This window comes from Patiria miniata, unplaced genomic scaffold, assembly GCF_015706575.1.
Source record: "Patiria miniata isolate m_02_andy unplaced genomic scaffold, ASM1570657v1 HiC_scaffold_20, whole genome shotgun sequence".
NCBI lineage: Eukaryota > Metazoa > Echinodermata > Asteroidea > Valvatida > Asterinidae > Patiria > Patiria miniata.
The window spans coordinates 31,080,652-31,106,610 of NW_024037059.1; the positions used below are offsets into that span (position 1 = coordinate 31,080,652).

Below are 25,959 nucleotides of genomic sequence, written 5' to 3' on the forward strand. Positions count from 1 at the left end.
CGCCACACTGAAACGTCCGGCCGGAAGTAGGCCCATATGCTTAATACAACTAGCATTACAAAACAAGTTAGCAAACAATTAACAAGCAAACAAACTAGTAAACAAACAAACAAACAAACATCCAAACACCTGCTCTTTAGATATGGTGTCCTTTAAATTGATGCACCCAATGATCAAAAGAGAATACTCTCTCCAGCTGGTTGGTGCCCTTGGATAGAACATTGGTAGCCCTGGCCCTGTACAGACCGCCAAATACTGCTCAAACATTATTGCATACCTAAACCCTCGTATGTAAACATACATTCTAGGTGAAGTTGTCCTTTCAGTCGAAATCAATCAAGTGACTGTTTTTAACAGTTAAGAGCTCCCAGATCGACTAGCTTACAGAAAGCAGGATTGACTGGCTGTGACTGTTTATGTAACTTGATACAGCTATGCTTTGACTGCCGCCGATTGATAAGCCAGCTGTGCCTACCAGTTGCCTGCTTTTGTCTGTTGACTGAATTTGACTTGTCTGATTGCTTACCAGAAATGTGATCTGACTAATGGTGACTATAGCCTGTGTAAAAGCATGAGGAGTGATTTTTTGACTGTCTGTGACTGTTCAGACGGCATGCAGGTTTTTAATTGCCATGCTGTACATGGTTAAGCTTGGATCTAAGGGTCGTGACATATCCTCAATATTTTGGCAAGGCATCCTTCCAACAAGCAGAGAAAACCAAAACAGAAGGTACAACAAGTACATCTAACAACAAACACAACCGAATCACAAAATAGTGAGTTGAAGAAATACCCCATCAGAATGATTCCTAATTATGAAAGAGGCTGAATAAAACAATCAAATGGCAAGAATGATGATAATAACTGCAATTTTATTACCAAAATATTCCCAAACCCACAAGTAAAAGTATTCATATAAAAATTCAAACATTAATGTTTTCCATCACCAGTTAGTACATAGAGTTAAAGGCCATGACCAAACAGGGGGGAGTTGCAAAGTGACTGGAACAGCTTAAAGCAACAATGAATTTGGGTCTATTGTACTGCAAACAACTTTGTTCATAATTTGAACATTATAAAAAAAAAATCACCTTTCTTTAGAGCCAGTGGAATGTCAAGTATTCACAACAGGCTGTCTCGAAGATATTGTTGAAATTGAATTTCTTGTTAACATAATCTTATTTTGTCTTCAGTGACCGCACACCATACAGACGAATTTCTCTAAGTGCTTGATAGAATATTCGCTGGCTAATTGAAATAATTAACGGTTAGATTGTTTCTGAATAGTTTCCAATGTCACTCATAATGTGGTTGCAATTTTTTTTTGTTCAACAAGTGGCATCACATAGATGAATTGTAAATCGAACATGAATACAGGATGTAATGATTATTCAGCTAGTTTTCTTTGACATACATCAGTTTTTGACTGTTTATTTATAACATACCCAATATAATAGGAGATTCAATCTGTATGACCCCATGGCAGAAATGCACACCGTCAGTCACAGGTTTTACGACATTTTGATAATCATTGTTGGGAGAGAAGCCCCCAGGCAGTTAAATATGAAATTTATGTAGAAAAATAAAGTGCACAAAATTCCCCCCCCCCCCCCCCACGGTAACCGGCGATCTGGATCCGCCCGTATAATCATAATACAATGCGCAGCATTCGTGAGAATGACATTTACATGTAAAACACCTGTCCATCAGTTGAAATAACCAATCTAAATTACAAACATTTATTCCGCCTTAAGACAGTAAACACCTCCCAGACATGAAGAGGAATTAAAGTGTTCCAGGTATGAAAATTGAGGTAAAATACAAGTTGGCAAAATTCATTGGCAAGACCCAAATTACGTCATATGGCAGAAGTTCTGTCAAATTGTCATATGACAGAAGTTCAGTCATTTTGTAATATGGTAGTTGTCATATTATGGTAGAAATTCTGCCATATTGTTATCTGACAGAAGTTCTGTCATATTATGGCAAAAGTTCTGTCATATGTCATGTGACAGAAGTTCTATCATATTGTCACGTGACATATGTTGTCATATTGTCATATGACAGAAGTTCTGTCATACTGACATATGGCAAAAGTTCTGTCATATTGTCATATGACAGAAGTTCTGTCATACTGTTATATGACAGAATTCTGTCATATTGTCACAAGTCCCAAACACTGCTAGAGCAAAAGTCTGTACTTGTTTCACACAGTCACTTGACAGACGGTATCACCCTCAGGCTAAGGACAAAATCATTACAAACTGAAGAAATCTAGACTTATCTACCTTACAGCAACTGCATAGGAAATTATGAAACGATGTATATCCTGTTTTTAAACCTCCTGAAATGTTTTGGTCCATTTTTGCTGCCTTTATACTGCAGTAATAAACGTCAACTAAGCTTTCAGCAATTTTTTTTGGCAGGGTTTACCAAAATGAAATCTTTATTACAGATTTTTAAATGGAATCTCATTCCACAAGCAGAAGTAAAATAATCACATAAATGAGTACATTTGTCTTACTTTTTTAAGGAATTGTTTTACCCGGATCCCTCCGAAATGAAAGATTCATTTAACAGTTTAGCATGTGCCTAAAACATTATTATTAATTTGAAATTCCGTCTTAACCAAAATGTTCACTTTACACAAAAAACCCACATACCAAATGGTAGAAATTCATTTTATCTTTAATATTAATAATTACCTCAATTACCTTAAACAGAAAAAAAAAACTTGTTTGGACAATCATGTCATACGCAAAGATTTCATACATATAATTCCTTCTTTCAAACCCAATTCAGGATTCAAATTCAAAAGATCAAGCTACAATCCTGGCCAAATCTCGCTGGGCCTGCAATCCCCCAGCCCCCACTCAATGTTGTCTCTGCGCGGTGTGTGCTCCATCAGCTGGAGAGAACAACATTGACCGGGGGAGCGGGGGAGTGGGTGACCGTGGGAGCCTAAGGTTATTTCCAAGCATCCCAACCATTTTGGCCGGGATTGTAGTTTTCCCAACACATCAGCATACATTGTGCATGATTCACCATTGTTCACAGTAGAGCAAAAATACCCTTGTACAATAGAAAAATACATTGAATTGTTCTCGTTTCACAGTAAAAATGGACTTAATACGTTTTTATCCATATATCATTTTCTGATCAATTACAAAATAGTTTACTTTTCAAAAAGTAATGAATTGTTGAAATATTAAACAGTACACTTTAGTAAACTTACCCTAAAGAATAGGAGTTGAAGGCAACATGTTTGATGTACTTTTCTTGATAGAGTGTTATATTTTTAAATGTACTGAAATGATTCAATTTGTTAATAGCTGATGAAAAACAGCAACTATGCATAACTTAAGTACCTGTGTGGTCAATTGTACATTGTACAATAATGTTACATTTTTTTTAAATTAAGAGCAAGTTTCGACAGGTTCTTGGTCAAAAACCAATCAGGAAACCAATCTGGTTAAGAAATTTGTGTGAAATGTTTTTGGAGAAAATTATGAACATTTTTATATTTTTTGAAATTTTGGGAAAATCCACAGAATGTGAGTAATGTTCACCCCCCCCCCCAAAAAAAAGAGAATTGTGGGGCAAGGTAATTTCTTACAGGGACATTACAGCCTGGAATGCACCCAATTGGGCTACAAAACGCGTTTCAAACGAAACGATGAAAAGATTAACTGGGAAGAGCATTTAAAAGAAGAATATATATATGTCCACAAAACCGTCCTTTAAAAAACTTTTTTTGTGTTATTTTTGCAAGCCATGCGAGATCGAATTTTGGGGGTCACAATTTTGACTCCGAAAAATCGAGCTGTTGAGTGCTAGTTGTGAATCCAGCTGCACGGTATCGCATTCTGCAGACGTGTAAGAAATAACATTTCGTGTGTTGGTACCGAGTGTATTTGATATTCACACAGAACGTGTATGATACATTGAATAGATACGACTTGAAATACGAATGTGTATGCCAACAAAATTCCGTCGCGTCCGATGAAAACAACCAGGTTTTTCGTCTTTTTTTCAGGAAAGACATTAGGTTAGTTTCCTTTCAACCAGACTTTTGCAATAGAGTAAGTAAACAATCCAAAACATGAAATTTTCGGGGATTTCAGGCCGTAAAAAAAAATGCCCCAATAACCTGTTACTCCCTGTACCTGCCAAAACTTCTCCTACAATATATGGTTTTACAGATTTATCATTGTACAAATACAATGTAATACATTGTAATACAAGTGCTAATGGGTTATCCCCTACACCCTGTAACTGAACTTGAGTTAAGTCACAAACATTATTGGATCCAATCGTAACAGTCTTCAGAAGTTCTGTAAAGGAGACTAGCCATCATGGCAGACCAATGTCAATACTTAATCAGTATTAATCATTGTTGGATATGAACTACTTAGAATGTTCATGGGTTTCCTGTCAAATGTATGGACTGTTATCTCCAAGTCGTACTCATCCATCTCAATCATGGAGCTCTTCTTTCCTAGGAAGTACAAGACCGTGTACAGAGCCACCTGTTTGAGAATCACATGGGAAAAGAGCAACAGATCATTAAACCTTTAAATTGAATGGAGAGTTTGGTTGAGACACCAGACTAACATATGCTAGGGTCATTAGTGTCTCTCCAGAGACCTCAAAAGTATCAATATTGGAAAGGACAGGCATGCAACTGTAAATTTCCCCCAAAAAGAGGAAATTCCAAAATTCAGAAGACTTTGTACAGTGTTTTTCAATTTTGAATGGCAGAAATGGTAATTAAAAAAAGAGGAAATCAGCTGATCCGAGGAAAAGTTGCATGTCTGAAAGGATTTGTTTGACGTCGGCCTTCTCTCCAAAAACCACCTTTCAAGTTTGGTTGAGATTGATGACTGAACTTTATAGTGTAATGGAACACATACACACCCACGTACTAGCACGTTTGTTTATGGCGTAATTAGAGGATTTTCTTTTGTTCCTCTTCCTTTTTCCTTTGTTTGTACTTAAACTTTTTTTGCAACAGCTCTCATTGGTTTCGACAATGTTTTCTAATCGAGGATGTCCTCGATTTGGTTCCTGTCCTCGATTCACAGATGATGTTGCACGCGTGTGTCCTCGATTTACACCATAAACAGACGCCCATTTTCGTAAACACCGGCAATCGAGGACCCCCTATTGTCCATAATCCTCATTCCTTTGTTTGTACTCTTTTTAGCAACAGCTCTCACTGGTTTTGTACACGAATTTCAATCGTGGACTATCGGTCAATCGTGGACATATTGTTTGTGCCCTAAGCTTTTTGTCCCTAGCCCAAGATTGCTGGTGATTACATACTCACACACACAAGTGTGTATTTGCCTGTAATTGGGGACCCCCTATTGTCCCTCTTTTGTTTGTACCCTAACTTTTTAGGAAGACCTTCCATATGTATTGTACACGAATCCAAATTGGGGACCTCTCGGGAATTGGGGACCCTATTGTCCTGTATTGTTCAATGTCCCCTATTCACGGACACACCCAGGAATATTCCCCAAAGTCCGAAGGATAAACAAACGAATATGATACTTTGCTTTCAGAAGCATTACCTCAAACTCGGGGCTGGTGCCAATGAAGGAGCTGCCTACAGGTTTGATGTCACCTTTCCATGTGAACTGCAGACTCATCAGGCGTTTGTTCTCTTGAGATTCTCCCCTCTTTACCCTCTGTCAAAGAATTCAAGAAATCAATCACTTTTTTAAGGTTGATCAAAGAAATGAATGGAGCGGGGTCTGAAACTTTGACCTACGGAGGCACTAGTCATAAGGGCTTATGACTAGCGCCCCTTGAACAAACTGTTGGCTAAATGGGGAGCCGCCAACATAGGACTGGAACAAACGGTGCCAGTGTAGTGTGAATTTAGGACTCTATGAAATGCGGATTTAGTATTGTGCATGCCTTAGTGAAGATAATTAGGAGAGTAACTGGTCATGTGAGCGTTCAACCCAAAAAAGATACCAGATTTCATGATAGGAGTCCAAATTTCATGTGACATCTGGAAAAGTGTTTAAAACTAGCCAGTCGGTGTTCTATCAATCGTTTAAAACCACCCACGTGATGGATTCTCGACCAATAAAAAGTAAAGTCTGTCCCGAGCCAATATGGCCCATCAGGCCGATATTTACCTCAGGTTTCCTTGGCATGAAACGACTGAGAATTTTTCTATTCCCCCTGGGATGGGATGCTAGTCCATCGCAGGTTACTCCCAGCTAATACCGGTACCCATTTATACTCCTGGGTGGAGAGAGGCAAGTGGGGATGAAGTGGCTCGCCCAAGGACACAATGTATGGCCAGCAGCTGGATTTGAACCCCTGACCCTCTGATTATGAGTCACGAACCCTAACCGTTAGGCCACACTCCCCCAAACCCCTACACTTCTCGACCAATAGGAATGGATAAACTGTATTTATGAATAGATCTACTAAGTAAGCTTTGCATGGTCTGTCCGTCAACGGCTTGTACTGGACATACCTTTCCTCTTGGGGGTACCCAGCCTTTGTAATCCACGTGTCCAGCCTTCTCCTGGAGATAGAACTGAATCCAGTTATGGAAGCCAGTCACTTCACCATCTTTACTCTCACCGACAAAGACGTGTTCAAAACCAGATGAGTCGCCAGGTCTGGTGATAGATAACAATGTCTAGCTTTTACTCTAACCTTCCCGAATCCTCCAAAATCCTCTTTGCAAAATGGAGGATTTTGCAGGATTGAGGCTATTTATGGCAAAAATGTGTGCTTGATTTAAGAACTTCTTCCAAGTTGAAAAATTCTGATAACACTATTACTAACTTTCCACTCGTACCCAACTAGAAGTTTGTCACCAAATTATTTTCTTCTTTTTGGTCGCATTTTTAAAGTGTTCACTGTGCACTTTGAAATAAAACAGGAAAATAATGCCAAAACAAATTTCTCTGCTAATTTTGTAAACAGGTACAGGTAAACCCAGGAATTATGACCGGGTATATTTGGAGCCTGATGAAATTTTTCAGGTAAAACGTTTGCTCTAACAAAGTGCCACAGGCGAAAAATCAAAGTGCGCCATGTAAGGGGCGGCGCAACGTAGGGGGACATCAACAATACTTGTTACACCTTGAATACTGTATTTTCATTGGCCTAGAACGATCATCTGTTACTTTTTAAAAAGTCATGGTACACTCCCTGTGGGATATCACGTACCACAGGGAGTGTGCTATGAATTTGTATGTACAGTACGTACGTGTAAAATGCTTGTATCGTTGGTACCCACGCTATTTTCACCAGGTTTTCACACATGAGTCTCCCACTCAGCAAACTAGCAGACGATCAGCTGTTTCTAGCACACGACATGCATGCATGCGAGTTGACATTCGATTGTCATTATTGTGTTTACTGCAGTTTTACATCAAAATCCAAAGAATCCAAGACAGATGTATGCTATGCGCCCCTTGGGTGTTCAAAACGTCATATCCCACATCACAGCAGTCAACAATTGTTAAATGTATTTCCAGGTCATTAGATTAGAGACAAGCTGGAAAAACGTTAGACACTTACACTGTGAGGTTTCAGCAGTAACTCAAAATTTATTTCCAATATATATTAAAGGTGACTCGTGACTCGACTCCGGACTCATTTGGCCTGGACTTAGAATTCTACTACAGGTGGAACACAAAGCTATTTCACATGAAATATTTGGCCTGATATACTTACTTGCCCCTCATGCCCTTGGTTCTGGGATACAGATCAAACCACAGTTTGTACAACAGCTTCTTAAACTCCAGATCATCCTTGGGGATTTTGGAAGGAAACTGTTTGACAAGATAGTGATGAGCCTCCTTCATCACCTGAAAAATAAATCACGCAAAATTAGACATCTCAATGTATGTTATTCAATTAAATAATACTCTCAGATTGTTTCGTTGAATTTCATGATTTCAATATTCACACAAAATGTAGGGCTTTTACAAGCAACTACAGTTTCTAATTGTCTTTATAGTTCAAATCGTCCAAAATAACTTTAAGAAAGCAAAGAGAAGACATTTATATATTTACTCTTACTTGGCGAAAAAATCCAAAAATCTAACCACCATGTCAATGTTGAACTAATTTATAGGTAGAGTACATATGTCATTCGTGCATTCAGTATCATTTGTCATTCGTACATTTTTTTTGTTCGTTTGAAGCAATAAAAGTGCTCATAATCTAAAGACGGGTGCTTAACAACTAACCTGATGAAGTTTTAGCTCAGTGAATGCTTAATATTCTGAGAAAACAATAGTCTAGTATCTAGATTTCAATTCAAAAGTTGCAGAGTCATATTTTGAATTGCGCCCGAAATCAGCATCCGGGACACGTTCTCATTCAGCCGATTGCAGCTACGCATTGTCACGCACTGAACTGACAAATTATAGCAACAGCGCATGTGCGTGCATCGTGTCCATGCTTGCGCACACCCATTCACAGCTTCGCCGAATTAAAAACGAACTACTTACGGAAATTTCCAAAAACCCGTCTAATAAACGCATCTTTGGAAATGGCCCTCTTTTATTGTTTTCTTCAAAATGACAGCATGCAAGAAAGAATAATTTCACAGGGATTTAAGTGCCATTAGTATCCTTTTTTATAAACCAAGTAAGCTTTTCAACAATAATTTGTCAGTTACTTTTTGGATAGCTGCAAATGATCTACTCTACCTTTAACTCACTTCTTGTGAAACACCTTGCTAAGAAAACTTAAATTGGAAATTTGTATAAAGATTCTGCCTCAGTGCAGACTAATGCCTGGTGTTATTGTCTGTTGCTGCTAGTGGAGTTAGTCCTCTAAAAAACAAAGTAACACATTTTTTTTACATTGGAAAGGAAAGAGTAAATACTGGCTCTTTATCTTACTTTTGTTTTCATGATCTCATTCAGGAAGCGTTTATTCTCGGCAATCTCTTCAGGGGTCACAACCTCGGATACACCGGTGGCTGTCTCATAGTTGTCAAGAAGAGCTACAAAACCTTTCATATCACACAAAAGAAAGAAATATAAAACAGATGATCGCTGATACTTGTGCTAACCAGAGTTGTAACGAGTTACTGATTTTTCTGACTCGAGTCCAGCCATTTTAATCCCAACCGCCCTGAATCTTTCAAAATCCTCTTTGCCAAAGTGGAGGAATTTGGAGGATTGAAGTTACATGGCAAAACTGCGTTACTGATTTCGTAGGATGCACTTTGTCAAGGTCTTGGGTCGGACCTTTTGTTGTTTTTGCTCAACCATGCAAAAATATAGGCCTGGATTATGCTTGAAATCCTCCGTACTGCTCCAGAATGTCACTGGCCAAGCCTCAACATATTGACAGTCACTGCCGCAGGATTGTTTGCAGGATTCAGGCAGTGGTCACCCCTCCACGAACCATATTCATGAAATAATGGAGAAATTTGCGGGATTGATGAGGCTATTTGATATTTTTCCATGAGGCCAATTGGAGGATTTTGCAGGATTGAGGCTACATCCTAGCAAAAAGGCCTAGGGAGTTAGGGTTACAGAGTCAAGTCGAGTCGAGTTATTAGGTCAAGAAGGTCGAGTCGAGTCAAATGTTTAGCTTGAGTCAATTCGAGTCACGAATATTTGAACATTATATAACAAATAAAGACAAGAGAGAAAGTCATTTGTATCACTAACAGTTAACAAGAAGTGAAACTTCGATCTTGTATAGGCTATGTGGCTTGGCTTCGGGTCTAGAATTTTTTTCGCTGATCGCCGATATCAAAACCAAATTGCATTTTAACAAACTGTTTCTGATTATTTAAAAGTGGGCATGTATCTATTAACATTTTTAACGGGATGTAAACATGTAGCCGGCGTTCGAATCCAAAAGCTTTATAAGAATTCGCCCAAAGCCAATGATGAAACAATGAATTGGACAATGTGTTTAAAATCCAGTTCCTGGATAAGTACTTTGTGCGTTCCAGAACCTTAAAGTGGGAGTCTGCAAAATCCCAGCCTACACATAAAGCAGGATTGACTGGATGTGACTGTTTATGTTACTTGATACAGCTGTGCTTTGACTGTAGGTGACTGTTTAACCAGCTGTGCCTACCACTTGCCTGCTTTTGTCTGTTGGACAAAAGGATGGTTAGTCATGTTAGTAGGAGGGTTAACCCTAACCCACCTCACTCCTCCTGGCGGTTTTGGAGGATTCTACAGGATTGAGGATGAATGGTGATTGAATCAAATGAGGATTCTGGAGGATTGAGGATGAATGGTGATTGAAGCACATGAGGATTTTGGAGGATTGAGGATGAATGGTGAATGAAGCACAAGAGGATTTTGGAGGATTGAGGATGAATTGTGAATGAAGCACAAGAGGATTTTGGAGGATTGAGGATGAATGCATTTTGAGGCAGGACTGTCTGATGATTTTGAAGGATTTGGCGTTGGTTATCCTTCATTTAAACACGAGTGCAAAGTTTTGGGATGAGGAGGATTTTGGAGGATTGAGGATGAATGCATTTTGAGGCAGGACTGTCTGACAATTTTGAAAAATTTAGGCGGAGTTGAACAATTTTGGAGGATTTTGGAGGATTGAGGATGGTTGTAAGCAACAAGGGCCTAGGGGGTTAGGGTTAAATTAATAGATTTATACTGTTCCTTGCTTCCAATTTTAACCCTAGGAAACACAACCCAGAAATAGGGAGCAACCTACTTTTGTAAGTTGGTCTGTCCAGAGCAGCCTCCTCTACCCACTCAAAGAGGGGTCGCTTGGCCCTGTCTTGCTTGCCCTGGTTGCTATAGAAGGTATACCCCTGAGGATCCAGCTTGTAATGTACGCCAGGCATGAGACAATTCTCATCACAATCCCATAGCTTCTGACATATTGCAGATACGTCACGGTCTGGTCGAAAGGCTTGTCTGCACAGTGCAAAGAAATCAAATCACAGTAATATTTATTGTTTAAAAATAAAACACACAAATAAAAAATGGGAAAGAATGTAGTGTATCCAGACACCACTTTTGTGCTTTGCTTGTGTGCAAAGTCTACGGAGAGTTGAGTGACTTTTGTAAGTATTTTCTAACAAAATTGGAAATGTTGCTCAGTCCCAGATTCATGTCTTTTCAACATTTTTGCAATGACTGCCCTTCATTGAGATAATATATGATGGAAAAAAGTGGCATCGGGGTGCAACATTCTTTCCTTAATTCAAAAAATATCAGAGTATCAATTTTGAGTGTCATTTATGATTTAGTCAGCTGTTCTAGTGAGTCTTTTAACCTTATATAGGAACAGGGTCCTAAAGATAACGATTACCCCGTTTGGTTTTATAAGTTTTAACAAAGCCTTTCCCTGCTGTTTTGTTTTGTAGAGAATCACAATAGCCTACAATCAGGATCATCAACAGTTCCGGATCACTTGAATAAAAATAACAATACTTCAAGTGTAACCAAACTTTTTTCTTTGGAGATTTTTTCCACCAAATTGAAGGTCTATCATTTTGCAATTGTCGGGGAAAAGAAATTTGGGAAATCGCTTAACATTACACACAATCTAGTTCGGCGAAATATCTCCTTGTTTTGTAATTGGCCTGAGAAAGGAAGTGCGTAAAGGCAAAAATCTGGTTTCCTGTGGAACGTAGTCAAAATGTATCGTTTTTTTCTTCACTATATTTGGTTTTCTTGTAAGGACATAATCTCAAGTATCACTGAATGATAATGATTTGGGCATTTGAATTAGCTGAATTGCTGTATTCGCCGAAAGATTTGTATCCCCGTGTGCGACAGTTGCGGATCACCCATGCACACGATGCAGTTTTGTGTGCAGTTTACATGATGAAAACGTGACATGCATGCGGCTGAGTGCGCTGTGAATGATGAATTTGTACATGTACCAGGTGGCGTAGCATGCGTGATCCGGAACTGTCGAAAGTGATCCGCAACTGTCGTGTTCAGTCCTTTACAAAAAGACGTGATTTATATTCCTTTTTGTTGAGTTTGTGTGAACATATTTGGTTTTAACTTGAAGAGGAGAAATGTTACTACAAAATGATGTCACTTGGACTAGGAAACTCCAACCATGGACGGATTTACAGCAGTTTGTTTAACAATTGATCCAGAACTGTTGCACTGACTGTACAAAAAACATCTTTGAATAGTCCTCAGTAATTTAGGGTAAGCTGGTTTATCTACTGGGAAAGAATGTTGCAACCTGACACTACTTTGGCGACTGTGTACAAAGTCTATGGAGAGTCAAGAACATTTTCCAAGTATTTCCTAACAACATTGGAAATATTTCTCAGTCACAGATTCAAGTCTTATCATCATTTTTGCAATGACTTATCTTCATTAAGATGATATGAAGAAAAAAGCAGCGTCAGGTTGCACTTCTACTTCTACAGCGGTACTCAGCAATGTCCATAATGTCCATCAATATATATTTTTTATAATGATTCTTTTTTGAACATATTTGTTTTTTTAATATATAGGGCCTATATATATATATATGTTTTAATAATTTTATATTTATTTTTAACCCAGTCCTGTAATTGGCGTTTTTTTTCTGCTGTTGCACGTGGTTAATAAATAAATAAATAAATAATTAAATATATAAGTTTGGATGTAGTGCCGAGGACATTCTTTCCATCTACTGTCTTTACTCTTAAATATTTCATGAAAACAAATCAAGAATAGACCTAGGCCTAGTTATTTACCCTTTTCCTGCCATCTTGATGTGCCCTCTTGTATGGTGATTCTACAAGCTGATAAACAAAAACAATGGTTTATTAAATCAAATTTAGTCACCGTATTTCTCGAAATTCCAATGAGCAACTATAGTGTTTTAAGCCCCACTAGCTACTGCCCAAGAAGCAAGATGGTGCTGGAGGGAGCCACGAAGACGGAATGGGGCTATGTTTTTATTCGACTGACTTCGTTCACCCATCAAGGATTCCTCCATGGTTCACTAGCTGGAGTTACCCAGCCCTGAGTTTTATCATTGGGTTGTCTATTAGGGCTGGAGCGAATTTTTCTCGTAACTTGTAGTATAGGCAAAATTTTTTGGAAAATGTTCAATTTTGTCCCCGTTACACACTAATTGCAACTGCAACTCACCCCAAACTTGCCTGGAATAACCATTACACAGGTCCTTGAAGTAAAAAACGATCCACGATGAAGATTCAGCCTACAATTGCAGTGAAAACAGGAGGAATAACCGCTAACTTGACAACCTTGCTGGATTGGCCAGGACCGCAATTGGTTTGTGCACAAAAAAAATTGTGTACAATAATGGCGGTCGATTAACAGGCACAGAGAGCGATCGCTGTCAACTACTCGTTTTGCCGGCTGCGCTGGCTGTTGGCGCATGACGTCACGCGGAAGCGTAACACCCGATGACTGTTTCATGCACTATTGGTTGCGGTTCCAGGTTATTCCTCCTGTTTTCACTGCAATTGTAGGCTGAATCTTCATCGTGGATCGTTTTTTACTTCAAGGACCTGTGTAATGCACATACGAACTTGGCCTATGCATCGTGCGGGAATTTGCACGCCTGCGCACTTGCAGTCATTTTTAGAAAAATATGTCGGTGACTTGCCTACGTCACAGACAACCCGAACGTTTGCGGGTCAATCCAGGTCAATTCCCGCGCGGACCATCTATTTTTGAACCGATCGATATTGCGGTCGGCCGATATGTAATCTGATACGTTCCCACGCCACGGCCAGGCACTATGCATACATGCTGCATACAAATACGTATACGTGTATGTACATGTATTGGATGATCCAGGGGATCGGCGAGCTTCAAGTCAATTTTTTCAAATCGGAGTTCGACTCGAAGCTTGCTTCATTTTATTTTTGACCAAAATGCAATTTGGCATTACATGTATATTCAAAGTTACATAATAATACAGCAAATATGAAAGACCGTTTAGATCTTTACATCATTTGTTGTGAATTAGCCACTGGAAAACACAGTACAAAATAACTTTATTTAAGTTTAATAACTTTTCAAAATCTGCACCTGTGGTTTTTAGTATTTTACGACGATGGAAAAAAAAACATTTTTAAAGTTCTTTATCCTTTTTTCCCCGGCATATTTTTAAAGTTATATTTCATTGTCATAGTGCTAGCCCATAGGCATCGTGTCTTTTTGCTATCAGTCTTTAAGTTATCATTTTAAAAATTATTGTGTTTTACAGGCATGTTTTATTCATAGGTTAATTTAAATGTAAGTTTTACTATTGTCAGTTCTTGCATGCTGTTTGTACTGTTTTTACTCTTTGATTTACACCAGGACAAGAATGTGTTTGTTTTTAACTTAGATGACTAATACAAGTACGAATATGAATGTTCACCACTTGTCAATAATGTCGAGAAGTTATAACAACAAAGGCATGAAAATAAAAGGAAATACACTTGATGCCAACTTCACGAAAGGATAGATCATGGGGGCAATTCCGAAGAGTCGTCAAAGAACAGACGCAAAACAAACAATCCAGATTATAATCTCCCCCAGGCTAATACATAGTCAAAAACCCGTTCTTTAAAAATCGAATCAGAGTAAGTAAGCAGTAAGCAGTAAGCATGACAAGTCTTTTAAAAAATAGTTTTGAAATTTTTGAATCAAATTGCAAAAGGTTTTCAGCGTTTTTACGGAGGGACTAAATTATCAATCCAAAAATCATACCTTTTTTCAAAATTCTTGTTCCGGCTGAAATTGCACGCAACGAACATTTTTTGGAAAGAAGTCTGGGTCAAAATCAGATAAAATCAACGAAATCATAACAATCAATGTTGAGAAAACTTCACCTGAATGTCTTTTGATTTTTTACGAAGAGACAAATTCGTGCAAAGGGTGGGGAATGGGTATCGGCAATTTGCCAAAACAACAAGTGTGTGGGATTTAGTTTTCACGACCAGACAAACATCTATGGGGATTAGTTACGATACCGGTACCTCGGAATTGTTGTTCCATTATTCTGTAATTGGTACATCTTTGAAGTTTCATCTGTGTTTCAAAAGTTAGTCAGTAGTATGCGAAATGTTTATTCCAAATCGTGACCAACTTAAAACCTCTTTTCTGACAACCACTGCAAGTTCAACGGGTGCATTATGTTATACCTGTTCCCCAAACCTAACCCTAACCGTTAAACCCCGACACCTATTGCGGCAAATTCACCCCTTCGTGAAAACGCTGACAAATTGGAATAAGCGAAATCTGGATAAAGTCAACACTGATAACTCAAAACCTGAAAGTCAAACCACCCCTCCATGGTCAAAGAAAACTGCATAGTACTACGAAATAAAACAATATATATACCCTGATTAACCAAATTTCGAGTTGTTCCGTAGCTGCATGGGAGGCTATACTATCAAGGTTGGGGCCTTAGGCCTATATATCGCAAGTCCGACTCCTCCGATGATAAACCTGGACCCCCGCCACGCCTCGGAAGTCCGAAATTTCCAAATTATTAGGCGTCGGACTGATGAGGTGTCGGACCTAGGCGTCGGAATTTTATAACAGTTATGGGCCTTATATTAGATTTTGCCGGACTTCGGCCTATATGCGTCTGACATAATTATATGAGGCTTAGCGGAGCCCTTAAGATTTCCCTTTAAGTCCAATGTTATTGAAAGGTCAGAAACGATGGAAAATGATGAATACTCCGAATACAAAATACTCTAAATAATTATGGAGAACTAGTGATCAAAGGCATCTTGTGAGCGAATAGTTCGTCAGTACTGATTGTTATTCTCCTCTGATGTCATTGTGTATCGTCTAAACATGAGAATGCAGTTTCTATTTTGTTGGTTTCTGACAAAGGAAGGCATTTCAAATACATGTATTTTGCACCAATTTTTAGAGAAAATATTCTGAACTTGCGGAAAAAGGACCCACCAAGTCAGAACGTCGGCCAAAGAGGCGAAAAAAGATATGGTTTTTTTTTTGCATGCGGGAGGTGTTTGGTACGCCCACGGGGGTACGGACGTGCGGATCCAGATAATCCACCCTAAGAATTTCTGTGTAATAAGCCATGCTAGAGTAAACTTTTAAATAATAAAACATGAATCAATGAAGTTGGAGGCTCACTCGGATGGCAGGTAAGGGAGCCGCTGGTACGTTCAAGTTTGACACCACCGAGGAGAAAGAGAAGGCTGCCGGCCAAGGCTAATGCAGCTAAGGAGAAGGAGAGAATCAAGGCCAAGAAGGAACGGGAAATGAAAGCCAAGATTGCAGAAAAGCCAAGAAAGCCAAAATGGTGAATAAAGTCAAGAAACCCGCGCCGAAGAAGTCACCCAAGAAAGCTGCCAAGAAAACGCCATCCAAGTCAAATATACATCTGTCAAGAAATCCTCCACCAAGCCATGCCAGCCAAGCCAGCCAAGAAGCCAGCCAAGAAGCCAGCCAGCAAGAACACATCGAGCAAGCAGAAGAAAGTGTCGGCCAAGCCTTCGAAGAAATCATCGAATCAACAAACTAAAACCAAAACGGCTCTTTTCAGAGCCACAACATTTTCACAAAATAGATATGAGATATTCGTTTCTGCAATTTGCATTTTTATTAAATTTTATATTTTTCATGATTACTGTTTTTAAGTTTTCGTATAAAGCCCCCCCCCCCCCAAAAAACCCCCAAAAACATCATTGCATGAAAATAAGATATTTTCACCCCATATTCCATTCCGCGCCAGGGGACAGCGCAAAGGGTGAATAAAAAAAACCATGATACAACCTCCTGATTCGGAGTACTCTAAACTCCCCCCCCCCCCCCCACACACACACGCACACCCACGCTTAATTGCACAGGCGTAGAAGTGGGGACGCGGCCCCATCCCCCATTTGCCCCCATCCCCCATTCGCCCCTTCCCCCGTCCCTAACGCCCCCTTCCCCGGGGTCTGGATAATGGTGCACGGAAAAAAGGAAAAATTAGGAACAAAGGAAATTTTATCCCCGCCCCGCCCCAAGGGGTCGGGATAATTGGCAAGGCCAAAAGGGTCAATAAAAAATGTGCATGGAGTGTTCCCGGTGCACCGCCCCCTATCTCCCCACCCTTCCAACCTGCACTCCAACCCGCGGGCCTCCCTCACCCCACCCACTCAACCCCGTCCCGTCGCTTTGGGATAAGGGACGAAAAAAAAGGCCATCAACAAACGGAATCCTTGCTTTGTAACGCTTCTTCCATAGCTCCTGCACGGGTGCATGTCTATGTTCCCCAATTCCGATGTTCCCTAATACCGATGTTCCTCGAAATCCTTACCAATATAACCCTAACCCTAACCCTAACCCTAATCCTATGGATTTGGGGGAACATCGGTATTGGGGAACATCGGGTAGATCCCCTGCTCTGCTGCACGTACGTACGTGTATACTGTATACAGACTAACTGATCATTCGCAATTTTTGGCATTTCCTTCGAAAAATGTCCATGCATATTGCTCGCGACCATCGCACAATCAAACCGACCACCCACATGTGGCACACCATTCGACAGCTAAAATCCTCAACTATTCGAAATAAATTCATTTGAATTTGAACCAAATACTGGAAAGAAGACAAACGGGATTGAAGAGATGGACTCCTACTCCTAGCGAGAGTGGCCGAAATTGATCGACGACGATGTCATGCGCGTATTTTAAAGCAAGAATTTGACGCTTGCGTCATAAAATTCGGCGCTGTTCACCTAATTTGCATACGAAGGTTTCTGTGAATAGTTTGTCGTGGCCCCCACCCTCTGCCCCAAGGATCGGGATTATAATGCAAGGACCAAATCAAAAGAAGATTGAGAAATTCCAGGCCCTCCCAATCTGCGGCTCTCCCGGGGATATTCAACCCTCCTGGTTCGGAGTACTATAACCCCTCCACCTCTCTCTCCCCCTCTCTCTCCCAGGAATGATATGCCATCCTCTTTGTTTTGGGAAATCCAACCCGTCCCCCCCCCCTCCACCCACGGGCAAGCAAGTCTGAATAAAATCACTTGAAGAATATGCAATCCTTTGTTTGGTAAATCCACCAGCCCTGCCCACTCCCACACCCACCCACTGGGCATGCAGATTTGGAACTTAGAATCACTGGAAGAAAATCCCCCGACCCCCAACAACCCCTACCCGGCCTCAACCCCCCCCCCCCCCACCCCAACCCAGTCCCTTCTCGCAGTAAAAAAGAAAGTCTGGTCGGGAACGTAATTGCACCACCACCGTAAAAAGACAAAAATCACTGTTGGAAAAGAAAATAATTTCAGCTTTCTTGGCATGGCTTCAACCGCACACCCCGCCCCCGCCACACCCCGGGGGTCTGAATATGATATCCAGGACAGGGGAAATGAAATGAAAGGGGTAGGCCTACTCCCAATAATGTAATAAAGGTGCATCATTCATCAGAAAACAAAACATCTTGGTTTTTAGATTAATTTGGTTTTTTTTATTAGAACGCAAGCGGTGATGGCGTGATCAATTATTGAAAATCATTTGCAATTTTTGGCTGTTCCATCGAAAAATGCCAATGCATATTGCTCGCGACCATCGCACTATCAAACCGACCACCCACATGTGGCACACCATTCGTCAGCTGAAAACCTCAACTATTCGGAATAAATTCATTTGAATTCGAACCAAATGTTGGAAAGAAGAAAAATAGGATTGAAGAGATGGACTCCCAGTGAGATTGGCCGAAGACGATGTCATGCGCGTAATGAAGCAAGAACTTGACAATGACGTCATCATGAGCGGAGCTGTTCGCCTAGTTGCATACGAAGGTTTCTGTGAATAGTTTGTCGGGGCCCCCACCCTCTGTCTCCAAGGGTCGGGATATAATGCAATGACCAAACTCCGCTGGATCGACGGCCTCACCAGATGGAGCGGTCTCAGCGTGGATAAACTAACTGCGGCGACCCTTCAGCGAAGGAAATCACCCCTTCACCAGTCACACAACCCAGAAGAAGTGGACGGTTGTTGCGTCAACGGGCAGTAGCCTACGACGTCTGATGATGATGATGATGATGATGATGATGATGATGATGATGAAAACAAAAGAAGATTGGGAAATTCCAGGCCCTCCCCTTCTGATGCTCCCCGGGATATTCAACCCTCCTGGTTTGGAGTACCTTAACCCCCCCCCCACCCCCCCCCCCCCCCGACTCATGCGGCCCCACCACCTCTCTCCCCCCAAGAGCAGCACGTCTTAAGATTAATAACTAAAAAGAACATAAAGGACATTCCACCCTCTTTGTTTTGGGAAATCCCCCCCCCACAACCCCTACCCGGCCTCAACGGGGTCCGCTCATAAGTCCGACGCCTCATAAGTCCGACAAAATCACATCCCCTAACCAAATAAAGGCCCATAAGTCCGACGCCTCATAGGTCCGACGCCTAATAAATCCGACGCCTCATAGGTCGACGCCTCATAGCTCCGACGCCTCGTAAGTCCGACACTCGTTTTTCCGTTGTCGGACTTTTGAGGCGTTGGACTTATGAGGCGTCGGATCTATGAGGCGGAATAAATAAAGTCCGACGCCTCATAAGTCCGAAATTTCGGACTTATGAGGCGTCGGACCTATGAGGCGTCGGACTTATGATACGGTCCCGCCTCAACCCCGGCCCGGTCCATGATATCGCAGTAAAAGAAAGTCTGGTCGGGAACGTCATTGCACCAAATTAAAAGACAAACTTCACTTGTTGGAAAAAACAATTTCAGCCCTCTTGGCGTGGTTTGAACACCACGCTCCGCCCCCCCCCCCCCCCCCCCCCCACCGCCCCATCCCCAGGGTCGGAATATGGTATCCAGGGCAGGGGAAAGGAAAAAAAGAAAGTGGTATTCCCAATAATAAAGTCACATCATTTATCAGAAAACAAAACATCTTGATTATTTGGTGACTGCTCTATGTTCCGACACCCCTATGTTCCGACAACCTAGATTGTGTTACTCCCGGTTAGGGTTAGGGTTAGGAATAGGAATATGTGCAGTCGGAACATAGGGGTGTCGGAACATAGAGGTGTAACCGATCATTTTATTAATCTTGGGTTTTTATTAGAACGCGCGCGGTGCCGGCGGGCCGGATATAGCCGGCGTGATCAATAATTGACAATCATTCGCAATTTTTGGCAGTTCCAGTGATAAACTTCCATGCATTTTGCTCGCGACCATCGCACTATTAAACCGACCACCCACTTAGGCCACACCATTCACCAGCTAAAAAACTCAACTACTCGGAATTAATTCATTTGATTTCAAACAAAATGTTGGAAGGAAGAAAAACAGGATTGAAAAGATGGACTCCCTTGGACAATACGAAGTTTGAGTTCCAAAAAGGAAAACGCGAAAACAATATTTTAATCGTCAAAACTCACCCTTTCATTTTGACGCTGTCTTCGGCAAAAGGAAGCGGACATCATTCTGTTGCTTTCAGCATGTAAATTTCTGGCAGGTGCATCCTCCGATGTAGGCCTACAGTGATATTATTCATAAAACTGAAGGAGTCTGGCCGAAAATTGGCCGAAGTAGATGGCATGCGCGTCAGCAAGAATTTCATGATGATGCTATAATGAGCGGCGCTGTTTACCTAATTTGCATATCAAGATTTCTGTGTTGGTGGGGGCCCCCACCACCCACCGGCCACTAGGGTCGGGATATGTTGCAAGGACCGAAAAAAAGAAAAGGAAATGTGAAATTCCACCCTCCTCCTTTTGAGCCCCCCCCCCCCCCCCGGATTGTAAGCTTCCTGGTTTTGAGTACTCTACCCCCGACCCCCCTCTACACTCACGAGGCATCCTCCCCCACGCCCCCCCCCCCTCCACCGGCAACCCCTTATGTGCACTCCCCTTCCATGGGGTCCTGATATGGTGCAGGTGTTAGAAATGAAAGACAGGAAATATTCCATTATCCTGGTTCTCAGTACCCCCCTCCCGTTCCTTTCCCCCCACCCAGGGGACCCCACCCCGCCCCTCAAGGTGTTTGGATATATGCAATGGCCCTTCACCCAAAGAATGTGCATATTCCACCCACTGTGTCTTTGTTCCCCCGCCCCCACCCCATCCCCTCCCCCTCCCCCTCCCCCTCCCCCACCCCACCTGCAGGCCTCCCCCGCCCCACCCGCGGGCCATCCCCACCCCAACCCACCGCCCAACCCCGTCGCATCGGGATACAGGGGAAAAGGGACAGAAAAAAGAGACACACACACATTTCATCAAACGGGATCCCTTTAATCAAACGGGATCCCTTTAATCTTCGTAACCGTCTTCCACTGAGCTATATATATCTCATGCACGTTGCACGTGTTTATATCACGTGATTACTTCACTATCATTCGCAATTTTGGGCAGTTCTAGCGAGCAATTTTTATGCATATTGCTCGCGACCATCGCCGTATCAGACCGACCACCCACATGTGCCACACCACTAAAAAGCTGAAAACCTGTTCTATATGGAACTAATTCAGGTTTTCCCCAACCAAATTCGAGAAGAAAGAAATTTAGGATTAAAAAGATGGACTCCGTCGAAAAATAAGAAGTTTTGGTTCCTAAAAAAAAACACGCTAAAAAATGTTTGAACTGTCAAAACTCAGGCAATAGTTCATCGATTTTGACGCTTTCTTCGGCAAAAGAAAGCAGATATCATGAGCTTTTCTACTGTAAATTTCTGGCATGTTCACTCTCCGATGCATAATGATTTCATTCATAAAACTGAAGTGAGTCGGGCTGAAATTGATGGCATGAGCGTAGCTGGAGTTACCCAGCCCTGAGTTTTATCATTGGGTTGTCTATAAGGGCTGGAGCGAATTTTTCTCGTAACTTGTAGTATTTGCAAAAAAATTTGGAAAATGTTCAATTTTGTCCCCGTTACACACTAATTGCAACTGCAACTCACCCCAAACTTGCCTGGAATAACCATTACACAGGTCCTTGAAGTAAAAAACGATCCACGATGAAGATTCAGCCTACAATTGCAGTGAAAACAGGAGGAATAACCGCTAACCTGACAACCTTTCAGGCATGGCCAGGACTGCTATTGGTTTGTGCACAAAAAAAATTGTGTACAATGAATGGCGGTCGATTAACAGGCACAGAGAGCGATCGCTGTCAACTACTCGTTTTGCCGGCTGCGCTGGCGTTGGCGCGTGACGTCACGCGGAAGCGTAACACCCGATGACTGTTTCATGCACTATTGGTTGCGGTTCCAGTACCAAAGCTGTGATGCGAGTGGTAAACCTTATACTAGTGCATGAAACAGTCATCGGGTGTTACGCTTCCGCGTGACGTCACGCGCCAACGCCAGCGCAGCCGGCAAAAACGAGTAGTTGACAGCGATCGCTCTCTGTGCCTGTTAATCGACCGCCATTCATTGTACACAATTTTTTTTGTGCACAAACCAATAGCAGTCCTGGCCATGCCTGAAAGGTTGTCAGGTTAGCGGTTATTCCTCCTGTTCTCACTGCAATTGTAGGCTGAATCTTCATCGTGGATCGTTTTTTACTTCAAGGACCTGTGTAATGGTTATTCCAGGCAAGTTTGGGGTGAGTTGCAGTTGCAGTTGAACATTTTCCAAATTTTTTTGCAAATACTACAAGTTACGAGAAAAATTCGCTCCAGCCCTTATAGACAACCCAATGATAAAACTCAGGGCTGGGTAACTCCAGCTAGCATGAGCGCAAGCACGAACTCAACGTTGACGTCATAATGAGGGGCGTGTTGACCCCAATTTGCATAGGTGAATTTTCGCGATAAGTTTGTATGTGTAATGGTTATTCCAGGCAAGTTTGGGGTGAGTTGCAGTTGCAATTAGTGTGTAACGGGGACAAAATTGAACATTTTCCAAAAAATTTTGCCTATACTACAAGTTACGAGAAAAATTCGCTCCAGCCCTAATAGACAACCCAATGATAAAACTCAGGGCTGGGTAACTCCAGCTAATGGTTCACCATGAATGATGGAGGTAGTTCACCGCATAATTAGTTGACTTATTCGTCGTAGTGAAACGAAACAAAGAAAAAGAATCTCCCCCCCCCCCCCCCCCCCCCCCCCCCCCCCGTACTCGGACATGAAACCCCTAATATGTTACCTCGTTGGAGTGAAACCTTGGTTCACAAATGATTCATCAGCTGTGGTGCCGAACCGCGCCCACTGTCACATCACAACTAGATACAGTACATATCATGCAGGTTCACGCAAAGCGGCAGTATCAGGGTGACCGTAAGGTCATGGCCATATTCTGCTAAATGCACTTCAAAAATCTGTCAGATTTATCAAAAGTCTGCCAAATTCCCCAGAAAAAAATACCGTCACTATAAACACTTAAAATCACATGCAGATGTTGTAGTATTGTCTTAATTAAGGCTCAAGTTACATTTATAAACAAGCTGTAGTCACATAAAGATGTCATGAAATTGCGTAAATTTCAGGCAAAACGTGATTGCGTCACGACGACGTCCGGTTCCCATTGAACCTCAGCACCTAGACCAGCCAACCTGTCCCATTATGCAAGTTTTGTTTGAAAAGATTTTTAAACAAATGAAATTTTTTAAACAAATGTACCGCTTTTTTTCAAATTTGCTATGTTTTTCTGTCAAATAACCATTTTTACAGAATAATGCCAGAAATCTGCCCAAAAAATGAATTCTGTCAAATTTTGTCAAAACTCGTTTTTTAACCAAAAAAATCTGTCAAAGTTAGCCGAAAATCGGCTAAAATGGTCACATGGGCCATATAGCTAGTACTCGTACACGTGTAGCTGTATCGATAGTACAATAGCGCCCTCTCTAAAGTGAAAAGGGGGAGATCGGGCCCGTTAACACAATCATCTTTGAAGTTTGATATTGCTCATGTCTGTTCCCTGCTCCATGTGTTGTCTTTTCATGCAGATTTTATGACTGAGCAAAACAAGTGCGCAGTGTGATTGGATCATCGTAGGCCAAGTTTTAGTTTCATTTCAAGCGAAATCATCCAAATCCGAAGTTAACTTCCTCCACTTTTACTTCTTCCATTCTTTTTCTAGTCCGTCTTATCAAAAAGTGATAGTGTTTTTAAAAAGTCAAATTTAGCAGGGAAAATATTGAAGTATTTACTGAAAAAACACTTTGAAATTTTCAGACCAGTCTCACATAGGGTTTGTGCACGGGGTGACAAGTGATGGCCAGATTTGGTAATCTTTCCTTTCTCCTAACTATATAATGCTTCTTTGTAATGCTTTTATGTACCAGCACTAAAACTCACAGATCCTAGACACCAGGATAAAATTAGACTGTTCTGAGCTCTAGTACAAAATGCACTGAGCGGACTTGCCTTAATTGGTTAGACGCGTGATAACGGGCATTAATACCCGTTGGCGCGTAATCGCGAATTTTCCAGATGTGCCATTGTGTTGGGTTTTTGCACGACATCTAAAACGGAAATATTCATAAAACTGTAAGTAAAACTACTTCTTATTTAAGATATAATTGTTCCAAATTATTTAAAAAATAAATACTTCAGGATATAACAGATGGTATTGTGCAGTTTTTGTCGTCATAGATGAAGTATTTACCCGGGAAATAAACGTCAAATTTCGAGGAGAACACCGTTTACCTAAATTTCGTTTTTAATTAGGCTTTCATTAAAAAGTTTTAGAGATAGGATGCCGAACCGATGAAACAAAAGCGACATTTCATTGTTCATCTTAAAGCTATAAGATATTGTGCTCGGCATTACCATGGTTATGTAGTTATCACTTATCAGAATTCAATAATAAAGACCAAAAACGTAGACTTATGAATATTCAAAAATATAATTCGCTGGCTTGACAGACTTCGTGGCCAGATCGGGGGAAGAGCCTTGAATTCTGAAAGCCACCGCGCGCAGTGGTCTTTGTTGAAAAGTATTCATGGTATTTGCCACCAGTATACAGGCCGTTATCACGCGTCTAACCAGGAGTTGGGCGAGTCGTTCATCCTTGTGTGTAGGTTCCGTGTGAAACTGCTCTTCGAAGTGTGATACAAAAGAAGTTCTGGAATCAGAAACATGTGTTGGCTTTCAAAGACATTTTTTTTTTGGGGGGGGGGGTGGTGAGATTTAAATCTCTCCGTGGGTACCATTATCGCTAGCCCACACAGGGTCTACCCGATGTTCCCCAATACTTATGTTCCCCAAAATCCATAGGGTTAGGGTTAGGTGGGTTTAGGGTTGGGGAACATAGGTATATGCACCCAGCCCACACCACGTAACACAAGCCACTGAAAAACACAGAACAAATTAGTCTAACAAAGTAAAACTGTTACTGATCATCATGATTTATTTCAATTAATGTGGTCAAAGTAGTGTTCAGATTCATACATGTAGGCCTACTTCATTGTCTAAAGCTACACGCAAGAAAATGTGCTGTAAATAGGGACAAATTTGCAAAACACATGAGGCTATGAAGCAAAGGCTGCAGAACAGCATCATATTTAGCATGTTGGACATGCAGAACGGGTTAATACTTACATGCATACATGGAGAGCAGTTAAACTTCTCTTGATAACGAAGAAGTTATGTATTAAAGGACATTACTTATGATTTTCTAACAATATATCTGGTCACATTTGCCACATTTAGTAAGCATATATTATAGAGCAGTTAATATGTTACAATCTAATGAGTTGTAATACTGTCGATCATGATTATGTACAAATGAACTCTTTTTTTTTTTTACATATTATACAGACTTACAGCATATATAAACTCCGAAATATCTTTGGCAGCAACATTTGTAACATAGGTGTTGAATGGCGCAGACAGGAAGACAATAAGGGGAATGCTTTCAAACAGCGGCTTCTTAATGAAATGCCTAATATTACAAAAAATGTTCGTAAAATGAACACATGTATGTTCCCAAAGAATTAGTGAATCTTAAAATAAAAGAAACTTAAATGTGCATGTGCCCAGTTTGGTAATTTAACAATGGTGAGAAATAGCAACTCAAAATTAAACTATAAAGTTTTATAAAGTTTTTTTTCCTGATTTCTTTTTTTTGA

General features: G+C 41.0%; 1 protein-coding gene across 2 annotated transcripts; it reads right to left on the bottom strand.

Moving 5' to 3' along the window:
- Positions 1 to 852: 852 nt before the first annotated feature.
- LOC119728627 (poly(U)-specific endoribonuclease-B-like) lies at positions 853 to 23,119 on the bottom strand. 2 transcript variants are annotated; one of them, XM_038200939.1, is made up of 8 exons: positions 23,034 to 23,119; positions 12,695 to 12,735; positions 10,696 to 10,901; positions 8,892 to 9,004; positions 7,714 to 7,847; positions 6,500 to 6,647; positions 5,577 to 5,693; positions 853 to 4,529 (listed from the first exon to the last, which is right to left on the bottom strand). In XM_038200939.1, exons 2-8 carry the CDS (start codon positions 12,706 to 12,708, stop codon positions 4,377 to 4,379), a joined length of 885 nt encoding a protein of 294 aa, XP_038056867.1. In that variant the 5' UTR covers positions 12,709 to 12,735; positions 23,034 to 23,119; the 3' UTR covers positions 853 to 4,376. The 2 variants fall into 2 exon arrangements, with proteins under 2 accessions (XP_038056867.1, XP_038056866.1); XM_038200938.1 differs by having other exon boundaries at positions 12,695 to 12,742.
- Between the last annotated feature and the right edge of the window lie 2,840 nt (positions 23,120 to 25,959).